Source organism: Protopterus annectens, chromosome 3.part0 (assembly GCF_019279795.1).
Source record: "Protopterus annectens isolate FY-2018-M chromosome 3.part0, PAN1.0, whole genome shotgun sequence".
Classification (NCBI taxonomy): domain Eukaryota; kingdom Metazoa; phylum Chordata; order Ceratodontiformes; family Protopteridae; genus Protopterus; species Protopterus annectens.
The window spans coordinates 1,953,601,846-1,953,623,403 of NC_056731.1; the positions used below are offsets into that span (position 1 = coordinate 1,953,601,846).

At 40.2% G+C, this 21,558-nt stretch overlaps 1 protein-coding gene across 1 annotated transcript in view; it reads right to left on the reverse strand.

The window, feature by feature from the left end:
- Positions 1 to 21,558, reverse strand: part of KIF9 (kinesin family member 9) — a 1,986,094-nt gene that overhangs the window by 1,040,626 nt on the left and 923,910 nt on the right. The window contains exon 8 of the mRNA XM_044066028.1: positions 15,122 to 15,186. Coding sequence (XP_043921963.1) covers positions 15,122 to 15,186 — 65 coding nt within the window. The remainder of the gene's footprint in view (positions 1 to 15,121; positions 15,187 to 21,558) is intronic.

Sequence of the window (21,558 nt, forward strand, 5' to 3'; positions counted from 1 at the left end):
TTTGTTAGGTGCAACTGCATTGTCTAGAAGCAGCACATTTTAATGATCTTTTAAATGATTGCAGCAGCTGTGATGACAAAGAATATTCAAGTGAGCATTTCCTTAAAACTCTTCTTTGGAGTAGGAACTTGAGAAACACATTCTAATTTTAATTCCTCTCCCTCAAAAGGAGATTTAGTCTGTTGCATGGTCAAGCCGAAAATGGCGCCTGTTTCCTGGGGAAGATAAGCAGCAAATAATGATGAACACTACCAGGCCACAAAAGTTACTTTTTTAACAGAAAAAAACATTGTAAAAATAATTTTAAAATACCATGCCAGCCCCATAAAAGAAAAATAAACACATTTTCACCACAGAATAAATGTTTTCAGTTACTTCATTTTTAAACTGACAGAAAAAAAAGAATGTTCTGTTTAATACAGTTTCGAGACAGTCTATTAAAACACAACACTCCTAATTTTAAAAATACCTTTCCCGAGCTGGAAAGTAATACCAAAATGAAGAAAATGAAAGTTTTTTTTTTCCAAAGGGAACTTATCTGGCCAGAAAAAGAAAGAACAAGCCAACTTTCAATCGTCAAAAGTCTTAGAGGAGCTTACTCTCTGGTGGTAGCAAAGCTCTGAAGGGCTTTGTACCCAGACTTGTCTTTTAGCCAGCTCAGCTCAAGCTGCTTGACAGTTTGGGAGTGTGGAAGGTTCCCTGAAGCTTTGGTAGCTGTCTGTCTGTTATCTCCTTGACAGGTTATAACCCATATACCTAAGGTTACTGCAGCAGTGATCAATATGATGAACATTGAGTAAAAACGTCTTCTAGTTAAGAACCTTAAACCAGGTTGATGAGCTGTTTCACATGGAAAACAGTAAGCTTTTCAAGCACAAAGTTAAGATACCAAGAGGAGCCACCAGTTTCCTAGGTGGATGCATATGCAACACCCCCTTCAAAAACTGTTTAACTTGAAAATGGTCAGAAAGAGGAGATCTAATAACAGACAAGCAGAAATGGCTGGCAAATGAACTTTGATAGAGGAATAAGCAAAGTCATATGACAGTAACTCATTCAAACAATCTAGAAGCAGAGGCAACTGGGCATGAAGAGAGTCCTCGTTCTTGGACTGGCCTTTATTAGAAAATTTCCACTTGCACATATATGAATTTCCAGTAGCAGCTTTTCTCATCTTTTATTGTACCTGCTGCATGTCCTTTGAAAAAAGGTGCCTAAAAGGTACCAGTATTTTGTCAGCCAGGCAGTAAGCAGACGAGCTTTCAGGTTGGAGTGTATCAAACAACTCCCGTCTTGTGTGAGCAAATTGAGTCGGAGGCTAAGCCTGTGGTAACCGCTCTTGGCCAGATTGGAAAGAAGAGAGAACCATTGTTCCTTGGGCAAAGGGTTTCACCACCACAAATAATTTTGGAGAGTCTTCCGGATCTTAGAAGAACACTGGATATCAGATGAAAGGGTGAAAAAGTATACAGGAACTCACATACATGGGAATAAGAATGCATTCATTTTCCTGGCCTGTTTGCAGGAGGTCATGATGCAGAATTTCTTTAGATGTCTGCTCTGACAGAAGGTAAACAGATCTACTTGAGGTGTTTACCACAGTTCAATCAGTTCTTGGAAGACCACAGAATGAAGATTCAATTTGTGCAGGTTTGTCCTGTTCCTGCTTATTTTGTCTGCAATTGAGTTTTCTCTAACGGAATGTATGAAGCCTGAAGAGTTAAAATGAACTGAGTTGCTATCTCAGGCTATCATAGCAAGTCTGCAAACAGGGTAGAATCTGGTACCTCCAGTTTGTTTATGCACCACAGCACTGAGGTGTTATCTGTGTAAATTTGCAGAGGTCCTTGGAACCAGTGATGATTTAAGGCTTTCAAAGCACTGACCACTACCAATATCTCTCTGACATTTATGTGCTTCTTATGTCTGTCATGAGGGTTCCACAGACCTTGCACTTTCAGCTTCTTGGAGACCACTCCCCATGCCAGCTCTGAAGCATGTGTAGTGACACACTTAAGAGAAAGGGAGAATGGGAGACCTGGTTTGCAAGAGATCTGCTCCGTCTACCAGAGAATCTCCCTTCTTAGAAATCCCAAAACAGGGATCTGAAAAGATAAAGGGCTAAGATGCTGTGTCCAGATGGACATGAGGTACCACTATATTTTTCTCATGTGGAGTCTGGCCAAGGAAAACATAAGACTCATAAATGGCATACATCCAAAGACATTCTCATGCAGCTACTGACTTAGTGTGGAAAAACTCAGGGAAAACTTTTTCAAAATTTCCTGGTCAGAATCTATCAGACATCCCAAGACATGAGAGAAGATTTGTATAAGTTGATTTGGAAACCAAGACTAAGTAAGATATTCTAAACAGTTGCTGAAGACTCTTGACAGTTGAAGGAAGAGTCTGCAAAGATAAGACAATCTCCTAAATATGGAAAGATGTAAATGTCTTGAAGTCTGCAATAACCAATTACTGGAGTCAGACATTTTGTAAATAGCCTTTCAAAATGTAAGACAGAAAATGAATAATGTAAGCCTGTCACAGAAGATCTTCAAAAGCATCTGAACAGCTCAGCAATTGGAATGTGATGATAAGTATCCAATATAGCTTTACCCTGAAAGCTAGAGAAGGGACCAGAGGTAAAAGGGACTGACGGAAAACCATTCTGAATTTTGGAATTTTGACAAAAAAAAAGATTTAGAAAGGAAAGGCCCAGCACAAGCATTCAGGATCCTTTCTTCTTTGGTACAAGGAAAATTCTTGAATAAAAGCCTTTGCCCATCTGAAAGGAAGCATTGGTTCTATTACTCCCTAAGCAAGCATCTGGCGCAGAATGGGAGGAGGCAAGGAGAGTTAGTTCACAAGCAAGAAGGACTCCCCTGGAACAGGAGGAGGGATTCCAATTTCTAAGTGCACAATGTGTAATGTAAGTGAATTACATTAACAGCCCATCTATCTGTCACAGTCTGGTACCACAAGGGAGGACATAGCTTCAAGGATAAAAAGTGGTGCCAGGGTGGGAAGGAGGGAACCTGAACAGGCAAACAGTCATGCTGACTGTGAGGATAGTCCTTGACTTTTAGCTGTTTTTCCTTTCTTTGGGGGGCATCCTTTCCTTTGCTTTTCAAACTTCTGTTTAATTGTTTCTTGATGCTTAAATTGCTTATTGAAAAAGGAAGCTGAAGATGAGGGGAAATGTTTTATTAGCTTTAAAACAGGAGGGCTGAAATACTTGAGACACTCCTTGAATAAGCTTACCCCTTTCATCACACTTTTTGAGCATCTCAGCTGCTGAAGGGTCACACAGAACTTCTTTTTCTAGGGAAGAAATTCATTTTTCATGTTAAACATCTTCAGGAAGGCAGCTTTCTCACTATTGACCCAGAAGCTGCAGCTCTGGAGGAAGAATCAGCAAGATCATAAACCCACTTTAAAACATGCTTACTAATATGAGAAGCAGATGTTAGTGAGACATTCAAGGATTATTTTTTTACCACAGAAGAAGGAAGGTTAATAAAAAAATGTTTGCTTGTTCTCAAAATATAAAAGTATATAACATATGAGCTTGACAATTTAAAAGTTAAAGTATGTAGAATAATTTACTTTCTTCCCCAAACCGTCAAATGATTCCCCATTCTTATCAGACAGAACAGGTTTAGCAGCATTAAGCTGTTTAGTAGAAGCAGATTTAGATAAACAATTTACTGCTGGAACAGTTTTAGGTTCCCCTTAAAATAGCTCTTCCTAAGCTGTACTGATAATCTAACCACCCTATTCTATACCTAAAAAGTATTGATCTACTTGACTCATAAGTGACTATTCTCTATCCGGATAGCCTAGCACTTGCACCCAAAGTACTTTTTTTCTCTGATATAGCACTTTTTAGTATACACAGCACCTACCAGCCTATTACCCTTCCTTGAGCATCCACATCCCTCAAAGTCTGTTCAAACCCATCCCCTTCCATTCTAGCATGTCGCGGGGTCAGTTGCTTGTGTCCTCTCCTGCCCAGCTGATGAATCTGGGAATATTGAGGCAATGTTACAATTGCCTCATGTACACAGACAACCCTCTCCTTCTCTCACAAAACACAAACACATGCGAGAGATGCAAATATATAGCCAAACTGGAGGCTGAGCTCTCTCATCATAGCACTGGCAAGACCAGACAGGAGGAGAAGGAAACCACACACACCACAAACCCAGTCTCACATAGCACTAGCAAAACCTCATATCACACACACAAACACATAAAAACATACTCGGAGGCTCTGACTAAAAATCTACCAAAACAGCAGAGGCCACCAAAGCAGACACTCAAACAACTACCACCACAGACCAAGACACATGCAACACATAGACCACAAAGTCAGTGTGCCAAACAGTCACAGCCCTTAAGGCCAAACACAATGCCAGACACTCTTGTCATAGGTGACTCCATAGTCAGACACACTGACGTTCCACTCACCAGATTGAGTAAGGAGAAGGTCACAGTGAGCTGCCTGTTGGGCGCTAGAATCCGCCACATAACGCAAGCACTCAGGTCACTCGACAGCAAGTACAAGTATGACTCAGTCATTGTCCATGCTGGTGTGAACAACCTGAGATGTACCTCCCTGGACTACATGAAAAGGGACATAGAGGAGCTCTCTGATTATGTAGCCCAGGCAGGTATGACTCTGACCTTGAGCAGTATCCTACCTTCACCAAGAATGATACCACAGTACAGAGACAAGATGATCAGCTTTAATAATTGGCTTAATCACTGGTGTCATTCAAAGGGGATCCAATGCTTGTCTGCCTGGGATGACATGCTGGACAAGCCACGTTGCTTCGCAAGGGACGGCTTGCACCTGTCACCCCTAGGCTTCCGGATATTGGCAAAGGCTCTTGCCACCCCCATAGTGCCTTTTTTAGGCCAGGCTCAAATTCTAAACCTACCACCTTAGAACATAACAAAGGAAAAAAACTAAGGGTAATGCTGCTCAACGCCAGAAGTCTCAACCTCAAGATGCACGCACTCGAAGCCCTTCTCAGTATGGAGAACATCGATGTCTGTGCTGTGACTGAAACCTGGTTCAAGGCTCCCGAGAGCACCCTGGCACTAGCAGGTTTTACCTCATATCATGCGTTCCGGCCCCAAAATCCGGAAAACACCAAGAAAGGAGGAGGGGTGTCCATATTCATCAAAGACACCCTCACTTCCAGGTTGGTGACAACGCACGATGCATCGGAGACCATTCAGGTGCAACTAACCATAGGCAAGACTGCTCTACAATTTGTAGCATGTTACAGGCCACCTTCTCAAACTCAGGAACCTCACATGGCTTTCCTGAAAACTCCGGAGGGGATAAATGTAACCCCAAACACCATCATACTAGGTGATTTCAACTATCCAAACATAGACTGGGATCACTACTCAAGCCCCAACACCCTAGCCCAAAGGTTCCTAGAGTTCATAAACTCCAATGCCATGGAACAACTAGTCACCATACCCACAAGAGGTGACAACATACTGGATCTCATCATCATGAACATAGGGTCACAATGTTCAACACCGGAGGTATACCCTTCATTGGTGAGATCAGATCATAAACTAATCTCACTAGAAGTCCTCATCCCGCCCCCACCCCAGTCAAAAAAGACCACAGTGAAGAACTTCTCTAAAGCCGACTTCACACTTCTTAGGACTGGTGTGGTCTCCTTCAAGGCCCCAGAGCCAGCGGAAACCACCACTAAAACCGCTGAATTACTTACAAACGCCTTCTACCAGCACCTCCAGCACTGCATGGATCAGGCAATCCCAAACAAAACAAAGACTCTTTGTACCAAAGGCAGGCGTCCAGTCTGGTGGACCCCAGCCATAAACAAGCTCTACAACAAAAGGAGGAAGCTACTACATGATAGAGCAAAATCCTTAAAAGGGAAGACACCCGTGATCATAGTAAGTAAAAAACTAAGATCTCTCATAAAATCCTCCAAGGCAAATTTTGAAAGAAAAATTGCCACGGACTCTAAAGACAATCACAAGGCTTTTTTTAGTTATGTTAGAAACCTGGGAGGAAACTCCCAGATATGTTCAGAACTGGTTCAAAATGATGTAAAGTTCACTGAATCTACAGACATTGCCAACATACTGGCTGACAGGTTCAGTGCAAATTTCTCCCCCCCTCCCCCCCAAAAGGAGAAATATCTATACCAGAGGATTGCAGCATCCCAAACATCTCTAATGCTCAGGTAAAAACAGCTCTCTCCAAGGCAAAAAACACAGCATCCATGGGACCAGATGGTGTCCCCAGTTGTGTGCTCCACGAGCTCATTGAGGAATTAAACCCGCAGTTACGGCAGCTGTTTAATCTTAGCCTCACCTCAGGATACGTACCCAAGGAATGGCGTACGGCTACTGTGGTCCCATTGCACAACGGTGGTGCCTCCACCGACCCTGGAAACTACTGTCCCATCAGCTTGACAAGTCTGGTCTGCAAAGCTATGGAGAGGATCATTATGGAACTCATAAATAAAGACATAGGGGACCTGCAGACATTGGATCAAACCCAATTTGGCTTTGTCAAGGGTAGATCATGCCTTTTAAACTTGGTTGACTTTTTCGAAACAGTCACCAAGGCCATTGATGAGGGCAAGGCAGTCCACACAGCCTACCTTGACCTGGCAAAGGCCTTTGACACGATATCCCACTCGGGCATCATAGAAAAACTCACCAGCTTAAATGTAAACCCATACATCACAAGATGGGTTGCAAACTGGCTAAGTGACAGAACCCACAGGGTTAAAGTTGCTGGCGCCATGTCAGATTCCAAACCTGTCACAAGTGGTGTCCCACAGGGCTCCGTCCTGGGTCCACTCTTGTTCGGCATCTACTTTTCAGAAGTTCAGGCAAACACAGGAGGATTATGGCTGATAAAGTTTGCAGATGATTGCAAACTAGGCGCCATAGTTGAAAACACATCAGACACAGATATCCTTCAAAAGGATCTAATAGAAACGGATAACTGGTGCCAAAGCCATGGCCTAAAGTTAAACGCTAAAAAATGCATAGTCATACCCTTTGGGAAAAACAAGGTTACCCCTAGCTACCATATAGGTGGCAATCCACTAAGCACAGAAGAAGTTATCAGGGACCTGGGGACTCAGGTTGATAGTAACCTTTCATTTGACACCCACGTAGCCAAAGTAGTTAGAAAGACCTTCTACATTGCCCACCTGATCATGAAGGGTTTCACATCTAGATCAAGGGAAGTCATCATCCCCCTGTACTCATCACTCATCAGACCGATGATTGAGTATAACGCCCCATTTGGAATGTGTCTGACCCGACACCTGCAGCAATTGGAAAGGCCCCAAAAGTTCCTCACCAAAAGGATAAAGGATCTCAAAAATATGTCCTATGCTGCCCGACTGAAGAAGCTCCAGCTCTACTCAGTCGCTTATCGCCTGCTCAGAGGTGACCTGTGCCTGACTTACAAGGCCATGTGCAACCCGGAATTAATGAACATGCTTCACCTCAAAAAATCTAAGTCCATCAGATCCACAAGAGCACGAGACTTAAACCTTGACACGGCCATAAATAGGACGTGCTGGAGGGACAGATTCATCACCCAGAGGCTCCCTATGCTGTGGAACAAAATCCCGGTACATGTGAGGCGAAGCACCTCGCTGGCCTTGTTCAAGAGAAATCTTGACCAATGGATGGAAGACCGCAGGTATACCCCAGGGATTACACCAGTGTCACTGCTTGACAGAGGCACAGCAAAATAATGGGCATAATATCCTTCAATCTAAAGGGGTGGCGTAAGCCAAAAAACTCTGGGCTAGGCTTATAAATGCCCTAGGGCAGATAGCCTAGTATGAACCTATGAACCTATGAACCTATGAACAAATGCTTATGAGTCTAAGGTACTTGCATAATCTGGTAGACTTCATGGGGGCCAGAGGTTGACAAACAGACAAACTCAAAGCAGTAAGAAAAACTTTCCCTGGTGCAGGCAAAATTGGAGGAACAGCTGCATACTTAGGCATATTAAGCTATAAAAATCATAACACATTTTTTTGTGCAATAGGAATTTAATTCTACCCCCAGTGAAAAATCTTTTTTTCATCTTAAAGTTTCAGAAGAAGATGTCGTCAAGAGAGAAATATAAAGTCATAGTTTCCTCATAATCAGACTGCTCAGACTGAGAAAAAAATTCCTGAGGTACATCCCCCTGCAATGTATACTCTTCTGACTGGATATCAAAGTGGCAAAGACAGGAAACTCTTTCTTTTCTTGCCTGAAGTGGAAGAAGGCAAGGAAAAAGCAGAAATGAGCTCCTTAGCATATCCCAAGAAATCTTCCATGTCTGTAGAAATACAAACAGGAGATGACAAGATTTTCTCACTGTTTTCACTTTTCCTGGCAAACTCTCTGGAAAATTATTGACCTGTAGTAGGCATACTCATCCCAGATTCACATTCCCTATCCTGGCTAAATGAAGAACCTTCACCAGATACCAAATGAAGTGGTTCTCCCTTGCCTGCAGAGGTGCCCTCCCAGTCTTTTGTGGCTGTAGGTGTAAATCAAAAGGTACAATGGAAATAAATAAATGGTCTGAGGAACCAAGAGCTTCTACAGCACAGTCATCCACAAGCAGCTCTCTCAGAACAGGGGCCAGCCTAACACCCAAAGATTCCCTAATAATCTTCTTCCTTCAGACAGGGGAAGGTAAAACTACAGATACCGGTAGCGGCTCAATATGTTGGGTGAGAATGAGACTTCAGAGGAGGACAGCAGAGTCTAAATGTGTTGGAATAAGGTAAATTAGAGAACAAGTGATACTGAGGCAAGCAAACTTCCAGTAGTCCCCTCAAAGCACAGTATCTTGCCCCAAATACAAAAACGTACAAAACTCATATGAAAATTCTGAGAAAAACTAGAATTTTTTTTACACAAAGTTCCAATAAGCATTACATACAAACTCCATCACAAATGCAATGTTTTCTAGCAAATATAAAATTTTAGTCAGAAAAAAACATGTTTTCCTTAGAAAATTAATTGTAATGAAAGGTTTTCCTCAATTGGGACTTATTTGCCCAACCTTGGCTCTCTTGTTGACCGACAGTTCCATGTGGCTGCTGAAGGAGTGCTCTTCAGCAGCAAAAATGCTCTGAAGAAATTGGCATTCTGGCTTTATATGGAACTCCATTTGAGCTGCTGACAGTTATGGTACATAGAAGGCACTTGAGTGCTTTGAAAGCTGGCCAGTAGCAGATGGCAGGATCCAAATAACTTAAGCTACTGCAACAGTGATCTAATGTTACACATCAGTCTTTTCCTCAGGAATCAAGCTCCTCAGAAAAACTCTGCAAAGCAACAGCATCTGCTTCCTCCACTGCTGCTGACAAAAGTGCTTCTCCTTTGCCCAAAGAGGACAGCTGAACAACTATAGAGGATGAGCCTACTTTGCTATCCTTAGTGGTTTCCTGAGGAGCGGTACCAGAAAGACTTGAGAAAAACTGATGAGCTGTCCGAGGATACCAATCAGGCTACAGTATAGTCCCTCATCAGTGGTGAGGTGAAGAGGAAGCCAGGGACAAGGCTGAAGCTTGCTGCACAACTTTTCATGTGTATCAGGGAAAGAACAACTGAGGAACTGGGACCCAGGTCCATGTCACTACTGAAAAAAGAGTCTGACAAGTCTTAGAATAGGGATCCTCTCTCCTGATTAAAAATTCAAGGTCTGAGATAAAATGTTTTAATGACAACTAGTAAAAGTGCTAGTCTCTACTCCCAGCAGCAGATTTTGCCAGAAAAGTAAAACATTTCTTCACAAAAAAATGGTAAAATTGGAAGGTATTCTCAATTGGGGTCTATATTACCAAATCGAAAAACCCTTTATGCGAATACCTAAACGTCGACACCTATAACGCAAACCGTGAAAATCCCGAATGCACTAAACAGTGAAAAATAAGATAACGAACTGTCATAGTTGGCCAACCCCACCACCCGCTACATACTACCTACCCAAACAAAGTAAATAAACCACATACATACACTAACTAAACCCTACTTCTAGCCTAAAGTAAAGCACCAAAACCCTACTTCTAACCCTACACTAAACCCCACTTACACAACTAACTATGCACTATCCTTAACCCCTCCCTAACCCTGAGGTTCGTAACTACTGCACACGTCCCCTACAGACATACACCCAAAAAAAATAAATAATACACATACATACATTTAACAAAACCCTACTTCCAACACTACACTAAACCCCACATACACAACTATCTATGCACTATCCCTAGCCCCTCCCTAACCCTAAGGTCCGTAACTTCCACACACTTCCCCTACAGACATTCACCCCAAAAAAATAAATAATGCACATACATATAGTTAAATAAATCTCTACTTCTAACACTACACTAAATCTTACATACATTACCTATCTATTCACTTACCTTAACCCACATCCTAACCCTAAAGTCCTATCTATCGCACACTTACCTTACAGAGCTATACCGCAGACAGGCCAACCATTACTCTTCGACATTTCAAGTTTTGCTATTCTGGACATTTGCCGTTTCCGTATTTCACGCAATACATGTTGTTCTTTTCATATTCGCAATTATGGTCTTTCGATCTGGTAATAGGAACCCCTCAATTCCATACATATCTGCCCAACTTTGAAGAACACTAGATGACTGTTCATCCCTTGAAGCTGCAGCTGAGAGCATTATTCAATGGCAAGAAAGTTCTGAGATTTAGCAACTCCACTACTGACTCTATTTTGCTCACCTCAAGTTCTACAGTAGTTATGGTGCATTAAAGGTCCCCTAAAACTTTGGAAGGTGATCTTTAATACATTCTTTGGCAGGATATGTCCTATATAGCTAAAGTTACTTCAACAGTGATCTGTTGATGAACTTCCAACAGATTCATGAGCAATGGCACTAGATCACATTCCCCCAAACAGCCTGTATCTAGACTTGTTGGCAAGATACCTGGCAAGAAGTAGACTGGTTCATTTTGCACAACTTTTGATGCCCAGCATTGCTGAAATTGTGAGTGGGTATTCCAGGATTATATTCTAGAATTCTTGAAAAAAAACATACAGAGCTTTATTATATACAAACATAAACATATATGCAAACCAGTTGTCTCGTGCATAGATGTTCACACTCTGGCTGTACTCACAAAATGGCAATGAAGCTAGCACATGCCTGCTAGTTATGTGCACGTTCAGATTCTAGAAATGCTTCTTAAAGATACAACACATGTTATTCTACAATGGGCATCAGCAAATGTGCATTGTTGACTTCCACAAATGACTGATACCTCAGGACTGCCCTTCCCCATTTGAAGCCAATGCTCCCATGGGTTCCTGGTCTCCACTGGTGATTCTATAATGGGAATAAGTGCCCCAAGCATGCACCACACACCCTGCGCCCCAAAAAGAGGTGACCTTGGATGGCCATGCCACTCCTTTCTTCCACCATGCAAGATCCAACAGGTACCCAAGCTACTACTCAAATTCAGATCAGACTGAAGTAATAGTTTATCTCTCTACATCAGCTGAGTTAGCATATTGTTAAATGGCTGGTGATATGGTTTATCAGGGAGGGGTAGTGAATATGTTTTAGAGCAACAAACAGAAGTACATTAGAATAGCCACAATTTCTTTCACATTGATTGTGATTAAAAACCAGAGGTGTACACAATCAGAAAGTGGCTGTCTTTGGGAAAATGCATTGTTTATAAAAGTGAATGGTCACTGCTGGGACAGACACCATGGCCTTTCTGACTGGAGGGGTACCCATTGTCTTACTTTATTTAAAAGTAGCTGGTCTTATTCTCCAGGTTGGGGAGAGAGGGAATTTATTCCTATGTTCCTTTTCAAACTCTAAAACTCTAAAAACGTAAGGTATGTTTCTGCAGTGGGAAAAAAGAAAGTGCAACAGATGAAAATTGTACTGTATTTCTTCAATTTTTTTTGCCGGTTGCTTGAGAGTGCTAGTTGCTTGTGTTCCGGTTAACTGAGAGTTTACTGTAGTTTTTGTATCCTGTTATTAAACTCTGTGCCTGCTCACCACTTAACTGCTGCAATTATTTTCCACTCATTCTCCAACAGGGGAGAGTTACTCTTGGTGCTGACATCATTCAGGCAGCTGTGTGAAGTATTTTCCCTTCTCTGCCCTAACCTCTCCTCTGACAGCTGATGTGAAAGCTTTCTACACCAACCCTGTGGGTATGCATATCCCTACCTATGCACAATGAAAGATGCTACATGGATATGGCTTAGCAGAGACAGTCATACATTCCACCCCATGATGATGCATGCTGTACTTTTCTATATCCAGAAGGTGCTGGCATTGCAGCAGGTTAGACCACTTCCCTCGTCCAGGGATAAGTGAGCCAATGACAGTTGCACACTCTCACTCTTCACTGGTTAGTTACTCCAGCCTCTAAGCCACTAACAGAACTTGGATCATCTGGTTCATATTCAGAGCTTTATCTGTCTAATTCATGGAGCCAGGCAACAGACTTGTATTTTGAGATGGTGTTATTTATTTATTTATTTTATTTATTTAACATTTGTTGACCGGGAAAGTTCAACTAGGTTCCACAGATCCTGTTTTCAGCAGAGGCCTGGGGAGAAATGCTCCAAAAGCATGTCTTTTTTAGAATGTGGGAGGAAACCGGAGTACCCGGAGGAAACCCACGCGAACGCAGGGAGAACATGCAAACTCCACACAGAAGGCACCCCAGCCGAGAATTGAACCGGAGAACCTCTTGCTGCGACGCGACAGCATTAACCGCTGCACCACTGCGCCACCCACAGTGTTAAAAGGGAGATGACAGCAAGGTCTGCCTTATAAGTATTACATAAATGATGTTTAAATAGATGCATTATACATACTGTCAGCTCTGTTTTAGTAGAGATGGCTGTGAATCTGGGATCTGCCTATTAGCGATTAACTCATTAACACCTAGCCTGAATGGAACTTCACAACTCTTGACACCTGCATATTACTTCTCTGGATAGCGTCTGTCTGAGCTAAAATTCTATGAATGCAGTTCCTACCTGTATGTGTGTAGATTTTCTATCTATATATAGATAGACAGATATTTATAACAGTTACAAAAAGTTAAAATACAAAGTTTTTTCAGTACACACTCCTCTTCATAATGATAATATTAATATGGCAACTGGACATAATGGTGATTTTGCACTGAACAAGTGATTAGACATGATATAAATGTTATTAATATAATTATACAAACAACTATTAATATATATCTAACCATAGTAGATAGATCCCAACTACCAGCATGACTTTTGTTCATGCAGATGTGATCCTCAATTTATTGCAAAGCAGTTTTGTAAATGTGACTCCATTTGCATGATTATGATTATGAGTACCTATATATTTAATGGACACATAAATGTAAATATCTCCAAAACAGTGGTAGCTAGACACAAATTATCAGGCCAAAGTTTTTCCAGCACTGTGCTTTCAGTTGATATCATAGAGTAACACAGAAACATCTTCTGGTTCAAGTTATTAATGTAATTCGTAACTTGTGTTACATATTCATTTGGCTTTTAGAAGGAGAGAATATAAAGATTTTGCTCAAACTTCTAGAGATTTTAAGAACTTAGTAGTGAAGCTCAGATAAAAGATGGCAGAAGGAAAGATTTTCAAAGTTAAAAGGAATAATGGCCCAAAACTGGTACAGGAACAGGATGAGATATTGAGAATATATTAAGAGTTTTATGAATTTCTTTATAAAGATGACAATATTAAACCCAGCAACTTTAGGAAGATTTGAGAATTTTTACGTTCGGTTCATCACCTAGATTGGTGGGATGGCAAAAGGAGTAATTACTCAGGCCCATTATAGCAGATGAGCTAGAAGAAAAGCTAAAGTGCATGGAGGCAACAAAATCTCCAGGGTCTGTTGGCCTTTCAGTGGAGGTCTGGAAATTAGTAAAAAAATGTTGTTAAATAAATGATAGTTCTTATGAAGAGAATGTTGCTAGATATTCAGTCTCAAATTCTTGGAAAAAGTGATTTTAGTGGTTATATTAAAGGAAGGTGGGGATCCATCACTTCCTCATCTTATGGGGTAGGCCTAGCTCCATTCTTAACCTTCCCAAGCAAAACATTGTTGCTGTATGATGATTTCCCATAAAACAGTGCACCAAATTATATTTGCAACCATGCTACTAAAATAAATTATTTAAGAAATACTTCACTTGCTTATATTCATCTAAGCATCACACAGATTTTTTTAAACTCAGACTCATGCTGTACGTAGCTTTCTCATTAAAGAGTACATACAGTATCAGTCATCAGAGTGTATTGCTGTTTCCCCATTACACACCACATCAAATGTCTGCAAACATGCAAAATAAACTGAAATCTCCATCTTGCTTATATTTGTCGGTACATTTTCAGTACAAGGTATATAATATTGCTTGTCAGTGAAAAACACTGTACTTCTGTAGCAAAGTAGAATCAATAGAGCATTTGGGTGCTAAATGGATCAGTAAGCTATGCTAGTTATATCATGCATAGCACCATTTCCAACCTGTATTAATTATATTGTGCACAGAATACTGCTTATCACTCAAAACCATTTTGCTGTATATTGTTTCCCTGATAAGTACTATTCAAAATATTTGAAAATGTGTAAAATAAAGTGAATAATTTTGCTTGCTTACACAATGTACCAATGATAAAATGCACCGGCAATTCCATCATTCCATTGCACCCTAACAAGCCAACATTTGGCACTTACAAATGCTTCTCTTTATAACTGTCTTAAGCTTAAGGAAAGTTTTCTTAATCCTAGTTCCATTTCTGAGGACATTATGAGTAAATGGTAAAATGAAACTAGCCAATCTTAAGACAATATCCACACAATTATGTTAATCTTATCTCTGAAAGCCTAACCAAACTTTTAAAGTTAGATAATTTAAGTAGTTTGTTCTATTTCCTTTTTATAAACAAAAGTTTTACCGTTCTTTCTGGCCTCACTTTTTGCATTTTATAAGCCATACATATATAATACTCTATATTATTTATACATGAGCTAACAAATTATTACTTACAGTTTCTTCAATCTGCATAGCTTCTCCATAAATATTAGCTACAAGAACAGTCAGACATCGTCCTCCTACCGACGAGAAAGAACATTTCAGGATAAGTCATTCAAACAAGGAACTTCAGATCATTGCAGTCACTGTTTGTAAACTATTTTAATACACTTTATTTGTTATATCAACTGCAAAATAAGCATGTATTACAATTAACAATGACACAATACATGTTAATGCAATACAAAAGTTACCATTTTATACACCATTTAAAAATATCCTAACTAACCATATTAAGTTAGATATGAGAAAAAAATTAAGAAAATTTCTGATTTTTGCAAGAGTGCTACATATTTGTCAGCCTAAATCCCCTAAACTACTTATCAACAAGAAGACATTGTTTTGTCCTTGGGTAAACTATAAGTGCTAGATTTAGAAGAAAATGATATGATGCACAGCTACTACTTATCCAAAAAAAAAAAAAAAGAAAAAAAGAAAAAAACATGCATATCACTCTACTTAATACCTTTAATACTGAATATTTTGTTCAAAAGTTACCATTTTATACACCATTTAAAAATATCCTAACTAACCATATTAAGTTAGATATGAGAAAAAAATTAAGAAAATTTCTGATTTTTGCAAGAGTGCTACATATTTGTCAGCCTAAATCCCCTAAACTACTTATCAACAAGAAGACATTGTTTTGTCCTTGGGTAAACTATAAGTGCTAGATTTAGAAGAAAATGATATGATGCACAGCTACTACTTATCCAAAAAAAAAAAAAAAGAAAAAAAGAAAAAAACATGCATATCACTCTACTTAATACCTTTAATACTGAATATTTTGTTCAAGTCCATGTCTTAGTAATAGTTGGTTAGCTGTTTTTGTTCCATGTGTGCAAAAAACAATATCCCCAGAATGATTTAAATTATTCAAATGATGCTCTCAGTGAATAATACCTTTATACTGCATTTTTAAATATGGATGTAAGCTGCATATTAAAATTTAGCATGAAAAAAATTGTAATCTGTTGATACTATTTCTCAGCCAGAACATTTTAAATGACCAAAACCTCATTTTATACAATACCGTACATTAGACAATATTCATAAATGTGATATTACATTCACAGTACAAGAGAACAGGAGAAAGCAGGATAAATTACAGTCATGTAAATTGCACTTACCCATAATAGTAGATGTTTAAATTCCTCACTGCTGCAGTGACCTTTAGGTTCTACTTGTTTTCTGCCCAGGAAAAAATGACCAATCAGCTTCAAAAAATTCTGCCCCCCCCCCCCACACACACACACTGGCTAATCCCAAGGAGGGAAATCAGCAGTCAGAGTGAAACTTTCTTCTGGACTTTCTTGCTCATACAATGCGAGAAGAGACTTGTTTGTCTTTTCGGCTTTTCCCAGTTAGGGGTCGCCACAGTGGAACTCCGATCCGCTAATGATTGGCAGTAGATTTTTTTATGGTGCCAAGTTGCCAGCTCGACGCCCAACCTTCAGTGAAGGCACACCCATTCATGCATGTCTTTTGGTGGCCACTCGACCGCGGGGAGGACATGCAGACTCCACACAGAAGGCACTCCAGCCGTGAATCGAACAGGAGAACCTCTTGCTGTGAGGTAACAACGCTACTGCTGTACCACCGCGGCTCTCTCCATCTTGAAATAACTAATCAGTATTACCAATAGAACATATAAAGTAGAAACCAAACACAACCCTACTTTGTATCCTAACTACAACTATACATAAGAGTATGGGGATGGAGGGTGGGTGTGGCTACTGCAAAAGTGAGAAATTCAAACATATACTGCTATATGTAAGTGCAACTTATGAACTAGTACTACATCCACTATTTTCACTTCTGCAGTAGCCTTTAGGTTATATGGATTTAATGGCAGTGCCTGCCCATCCTGGGAAGAGGACAGATAAGGATCCAGGAGTCCCTATTGAATAGTCCTAGCAAAGTTTGGTGTGGACCTGGAAAAGGAATCCAATATGTAATGCTTTATAAACGTATGTACTTGGGACCATGTAGCTGTCTGTAGAATGCTTCCAGAGTCCACCCATTTCCAGTATGCTTTTGAAGAAGACAAAGCTCTAGTGGGATGTGCCTTAATACTGTTCAAAAAGAACTTTCTATAGGAAGAATTTCCATTTCCCTCAGACTGTCCATATGACAGAACATGTATTTTGGCCTATATGTCTACAGTACCGTTTATCTGCTTTTTTTAAGAACTGATGGCTGGGCATCAAGATAAGTATAGGCACCATTCAAGATAGCCTCCAGGGTTGGCATTATAGAAGGGATGGGAGAGGAATTAGGTATATCTATTTGTAACAATCATTATATCTCCTTATTTCAGGGGGAACATGTTTTTGTTCCCATAAAAATACCTCAGTATCCTGGCAAAGGTCTGATTAAAGGAAAATTCCTCCAAATGAGGATAAGAATTAAAGTTTTCTGGCAGTCAGAGTTGGGCTTGGGAATCATCAGTCATTAGAATCATCAAACCCTAGGAATGATTTTACAAGCAATGTCTACTTATAAAGGATTCTGTGCACCAAGATTTACTGCCTGTAATGCCTGCCTAGTAAATGTAAGGAACTCATCATTTTTAATATTAATAACTTCATCAGAGGATCACCTTTTTTAACAGGAGTTCTATCATAAGATGAACAACTCAAAGGAGATATGCTGGCCCATTCTAAAGATCTCTTGCTCCAGTTACCCCAAGAAGAATCTCCCTTAATGTTTCCCAAACCCAGAAAAGATGGTTCTCCTCTGCCATTACTGAGCATTGGAAAAGCTGAAAGGACGTTGCGGATCCCTGGTTCATAGTGGCAGAAAGGAGTACAACAGAAGAAGCAGGGAAAGTAACTGAGTGGTCTGAGGAACTATGAATGGCCACTGCAGTTTCACCCACTAGCCACTAAGCCACAGACTAAGTCTACAACAACAGGAAGGAATCCTTGGTAAGTAATTTTTTTCTTTCTTGGAGAAGAGCCAGCCAGACTGGACTAAGTATCCATGCTGTACCCGGAGAAGAAGCACCAAAAAGAGTAACCGTAGGTGGAACGAGTCATTCAGCAGCTAAGTTGTCACTGAGAGGAATAAGTGAGGTTAGGCACCAACTATAAAACTGCTTCCAATTACCAACATCGGATTTTATAGTAGCAGGCTTTATTGCTTTCTTCAGTTCCTGCTGCATGTCCTCATGAAATCACTGTCTAAAAGGTAGTAAAACTGAATCATTCCGGCAGTCAGTTGAAGTTTATTGATATCGGGGTATATCAAACTCTCCCTGTCTTGTGTGAGTAGATCCAGTTTGTGAGGAAGCTTGTGGTAATTGCCACTGGCCAGTTCAATAAAAAGAGAGAAGCTATGTTGCCTGGGCCAAAAGGGGGTCATCACAATTATTTTTTGGGTATCCTTCTCAATCTTCAGAATTACGCTGGATAACAGGGGAAAGGGTGAAAATGCATAAAGGGTATACACTTCCAAGGGAATGAAGAAGCAGCTATCTTTCAGGCTTGTTTGTGAGAAGTCCTGGAACAAAACTTGTTTAGTTCTCTCTTTTGAAAGAAGGAAAAGCAAAGCTCGGTCTGGACCTAGAGAAGGTCTCAAGCTTATAGTGCATTGCAAAACTGTATACAGAGGACCAAGTAGCAACTTCTAGAATACTTATAAAATCCAAGCACCAAGTGTATATTTCCACAACTCTGATTTTCAGAATTTTGAATTGTCAAGCTCATATGTTAAAGTTTCTTCTGACAAACTGTGAAAGTAAGAGGAATATTTTATCGGCAGTTACTTCTTGTGAAGGAAAAATCTGTTTTAAACAACTTAGTCTCTTCTATTCCACGGGTGGCCACGGTGGTGCAGCGGGTAGCATTTTCTCCTCACAGCAAGTGGTTCTCTGGTTCAATCTTCGCCTGGGGTGCCTTCTGTGTGGAGTCTGCATGTCCTCCCTGTGGTCATGTGGGTTTCCTCCGGGTGCTCCGGTTTCCTCCCACATCCCAAAGACATGCTGTAGGTGGATTGGACACTCTAAATTGGCCCTAGGTGTGAATGTGTGCATGTGTGTGCCTTCTGTGGAAGGTTGGGTGCTGGGCTGGCAACTCGACACTGTAAAACTCCACTGCCAATCATGAGTGGACAGGTGATCCACTGTGGCGACCCTTAACCGGGAAAAGCCAAAAGGAGAAGAAGTCTCTTCTATTGCACAGGTCACTAAACATTGTTTACAGTGTATGCATGACTCTGTTGATACATCCTTCAGGGCTATGGCAACTGGTACTCTTTTGAGGATGTTTGCATGGCTGTATTCTCAGAGCCTCCCAGGTGGTGTTAAAAATGAGGTGGGATGGGGAAGAAAGAGGTAACTGGGGACATATATTTTGGGAGTGTAATGAGTTGGCGGACTCTAAAAAATCCCTACATACTACTGTGTTATAAGTATTGTGTGCAGCTAGGGAAATTATTTGTAACTGGGATAAAGGATATGAATTGCCTAGACATTCTAAGGCCTTGTTATGTTTAATTCTGGTGGCTGCCAAAAAGCAATTACTAGAAAATGGAAAGTCTAAACCAACTGTATTTAAAGTAGTGAATATTGTAACAAGAGATATATGAACTGGAAGTAGGATCTTTAGAAAAGGTCAGGAGCAAATTACATAGAAAAAAATGGAAATTTTGGAAACAATACATTTATTTATTTTATTTATTTTACATTTGTTGACCGGGCTAGTCTAGCTGGATATATTTCCATTTTCAGTAGAGGCCCGAGGAGAAAAGCTCCACAGAAGTAAAAAATGTATACATACATAAAAATCAACATAGATAACAATAAGCCATTTAGAAAAAGGTTAGTAAAAAACAGCAAAAATCTTCAAAAACTTCTAAATAGTTAGTATAACATTAATTAATTACTACCACACACAGAATAATGTTTTGGAGAAGTGAGGTTTAAGGGAAGACAGGAACTGAGCAATTTCTGTAATGCTGGAGTGATGATAATTATGCAAAAGAATATATGTGCTGTATAACGTCTGCAACTATGAATGTGTTAATATGGGTTGTTTTCTTTTATATGAATGTATGTTGTCTATGTCTTAAGTGATACTTAAATAAAGGTGTTAAAAAAGGAAGGTTAGGTGTATTCCTAGAAAACAGTATTCTTAAGAAGAGCAATCAGAATTTGTTCAAATCCCTAAGAAATGGTCAGTCAAACTTGTCCCAATTTTAAGACTGGGTTACAGGTGAACGTGATGGGGAGAGCCAATAGAAGTGGTTTACTAAACTTCATCAAGACCTCTTACTTGATCCCAATTAAGCAGCTGAAATGAAAACTGGAGGGGTTGGGATCAGAACCATAACTGAAGAACTGAACAGTTATAAGGTCTTCTGGTAGAAGACAGAGAGATGACATTAGGAACATGGAAAGTGCCTACTGGAGTACCACACATGCTAGTCCTTGTTCCAGTAGTCTTCAATGAGTTTGTCTCAGCGATGTCCGATGGAAGACAGAGAACAGGCTCAACCTTCACTGATGACAGAAAGAAAGGTGCAACACTAAAGGATGGGGATGTGTCTAAGGAATGATTGAACACATAGCCAGAAAGGTAGCATTTCAGACTCATTGCAGATGACCATGAAGTATTATACTTGGGTCACAACAGTGTAAAGTATCATCAGGATGGAGTGGCAACACTGCAGAAAAAGAACGTGGGAGTTTTAGTCACACATGGACACAGGGAGCATAATGAGAGGGTAGAGGCTACACTATAGAGATTTCTATGGTTATTTCTCAAGAACTAAGCTTCACAAACAAAGATATAATGTTTTCAGTCTACAAGGCACTTTTCAGACTGCACCTTGAATACTGTGCACAGTGCTGGTGGCCATATAAGGAAAGGAGCATAAAGCTGCTGGAAGGGGTCCAGAGGAAAGGCATGAGAAAGATTCACAGGAAGAAGAAGAAAGGATGTGATCAGAGATTGAAGATGCTAGAGTTCTCACCAGAGATCAGCAGAAACAGTGAAGGCATAACATTGGTGCACACAATCACATCTGGGAAATGTGAAAGGGTCATCCTGCATAGGATGGACATAGGGGCTATTGGGTCAGAGACAGCAATGCATATCTCTCAACTGTCTAGATTTTCGCAGAATGTCCAGATTTTTGCCTCAAATTTTTGGTCTGTTCCTCATAAAATGTGTGATTTTCTGGCAAATCACTGGGATGATCTGAGGACTGAAGTTACTAAATAATGATATGCATTGTGTTTCAGACTTCATATCCTTCAGAAAAATGTATGCTAGGACAAATCCTGTTATTCTAGCAACTTTCTAAGTTTATAAGGGGAATATTTAAAATCTGTCCCTATTTTTGGGTCTTTTTTTACCCCATTCTGTCAGGCTATGTCCAGATTTTTT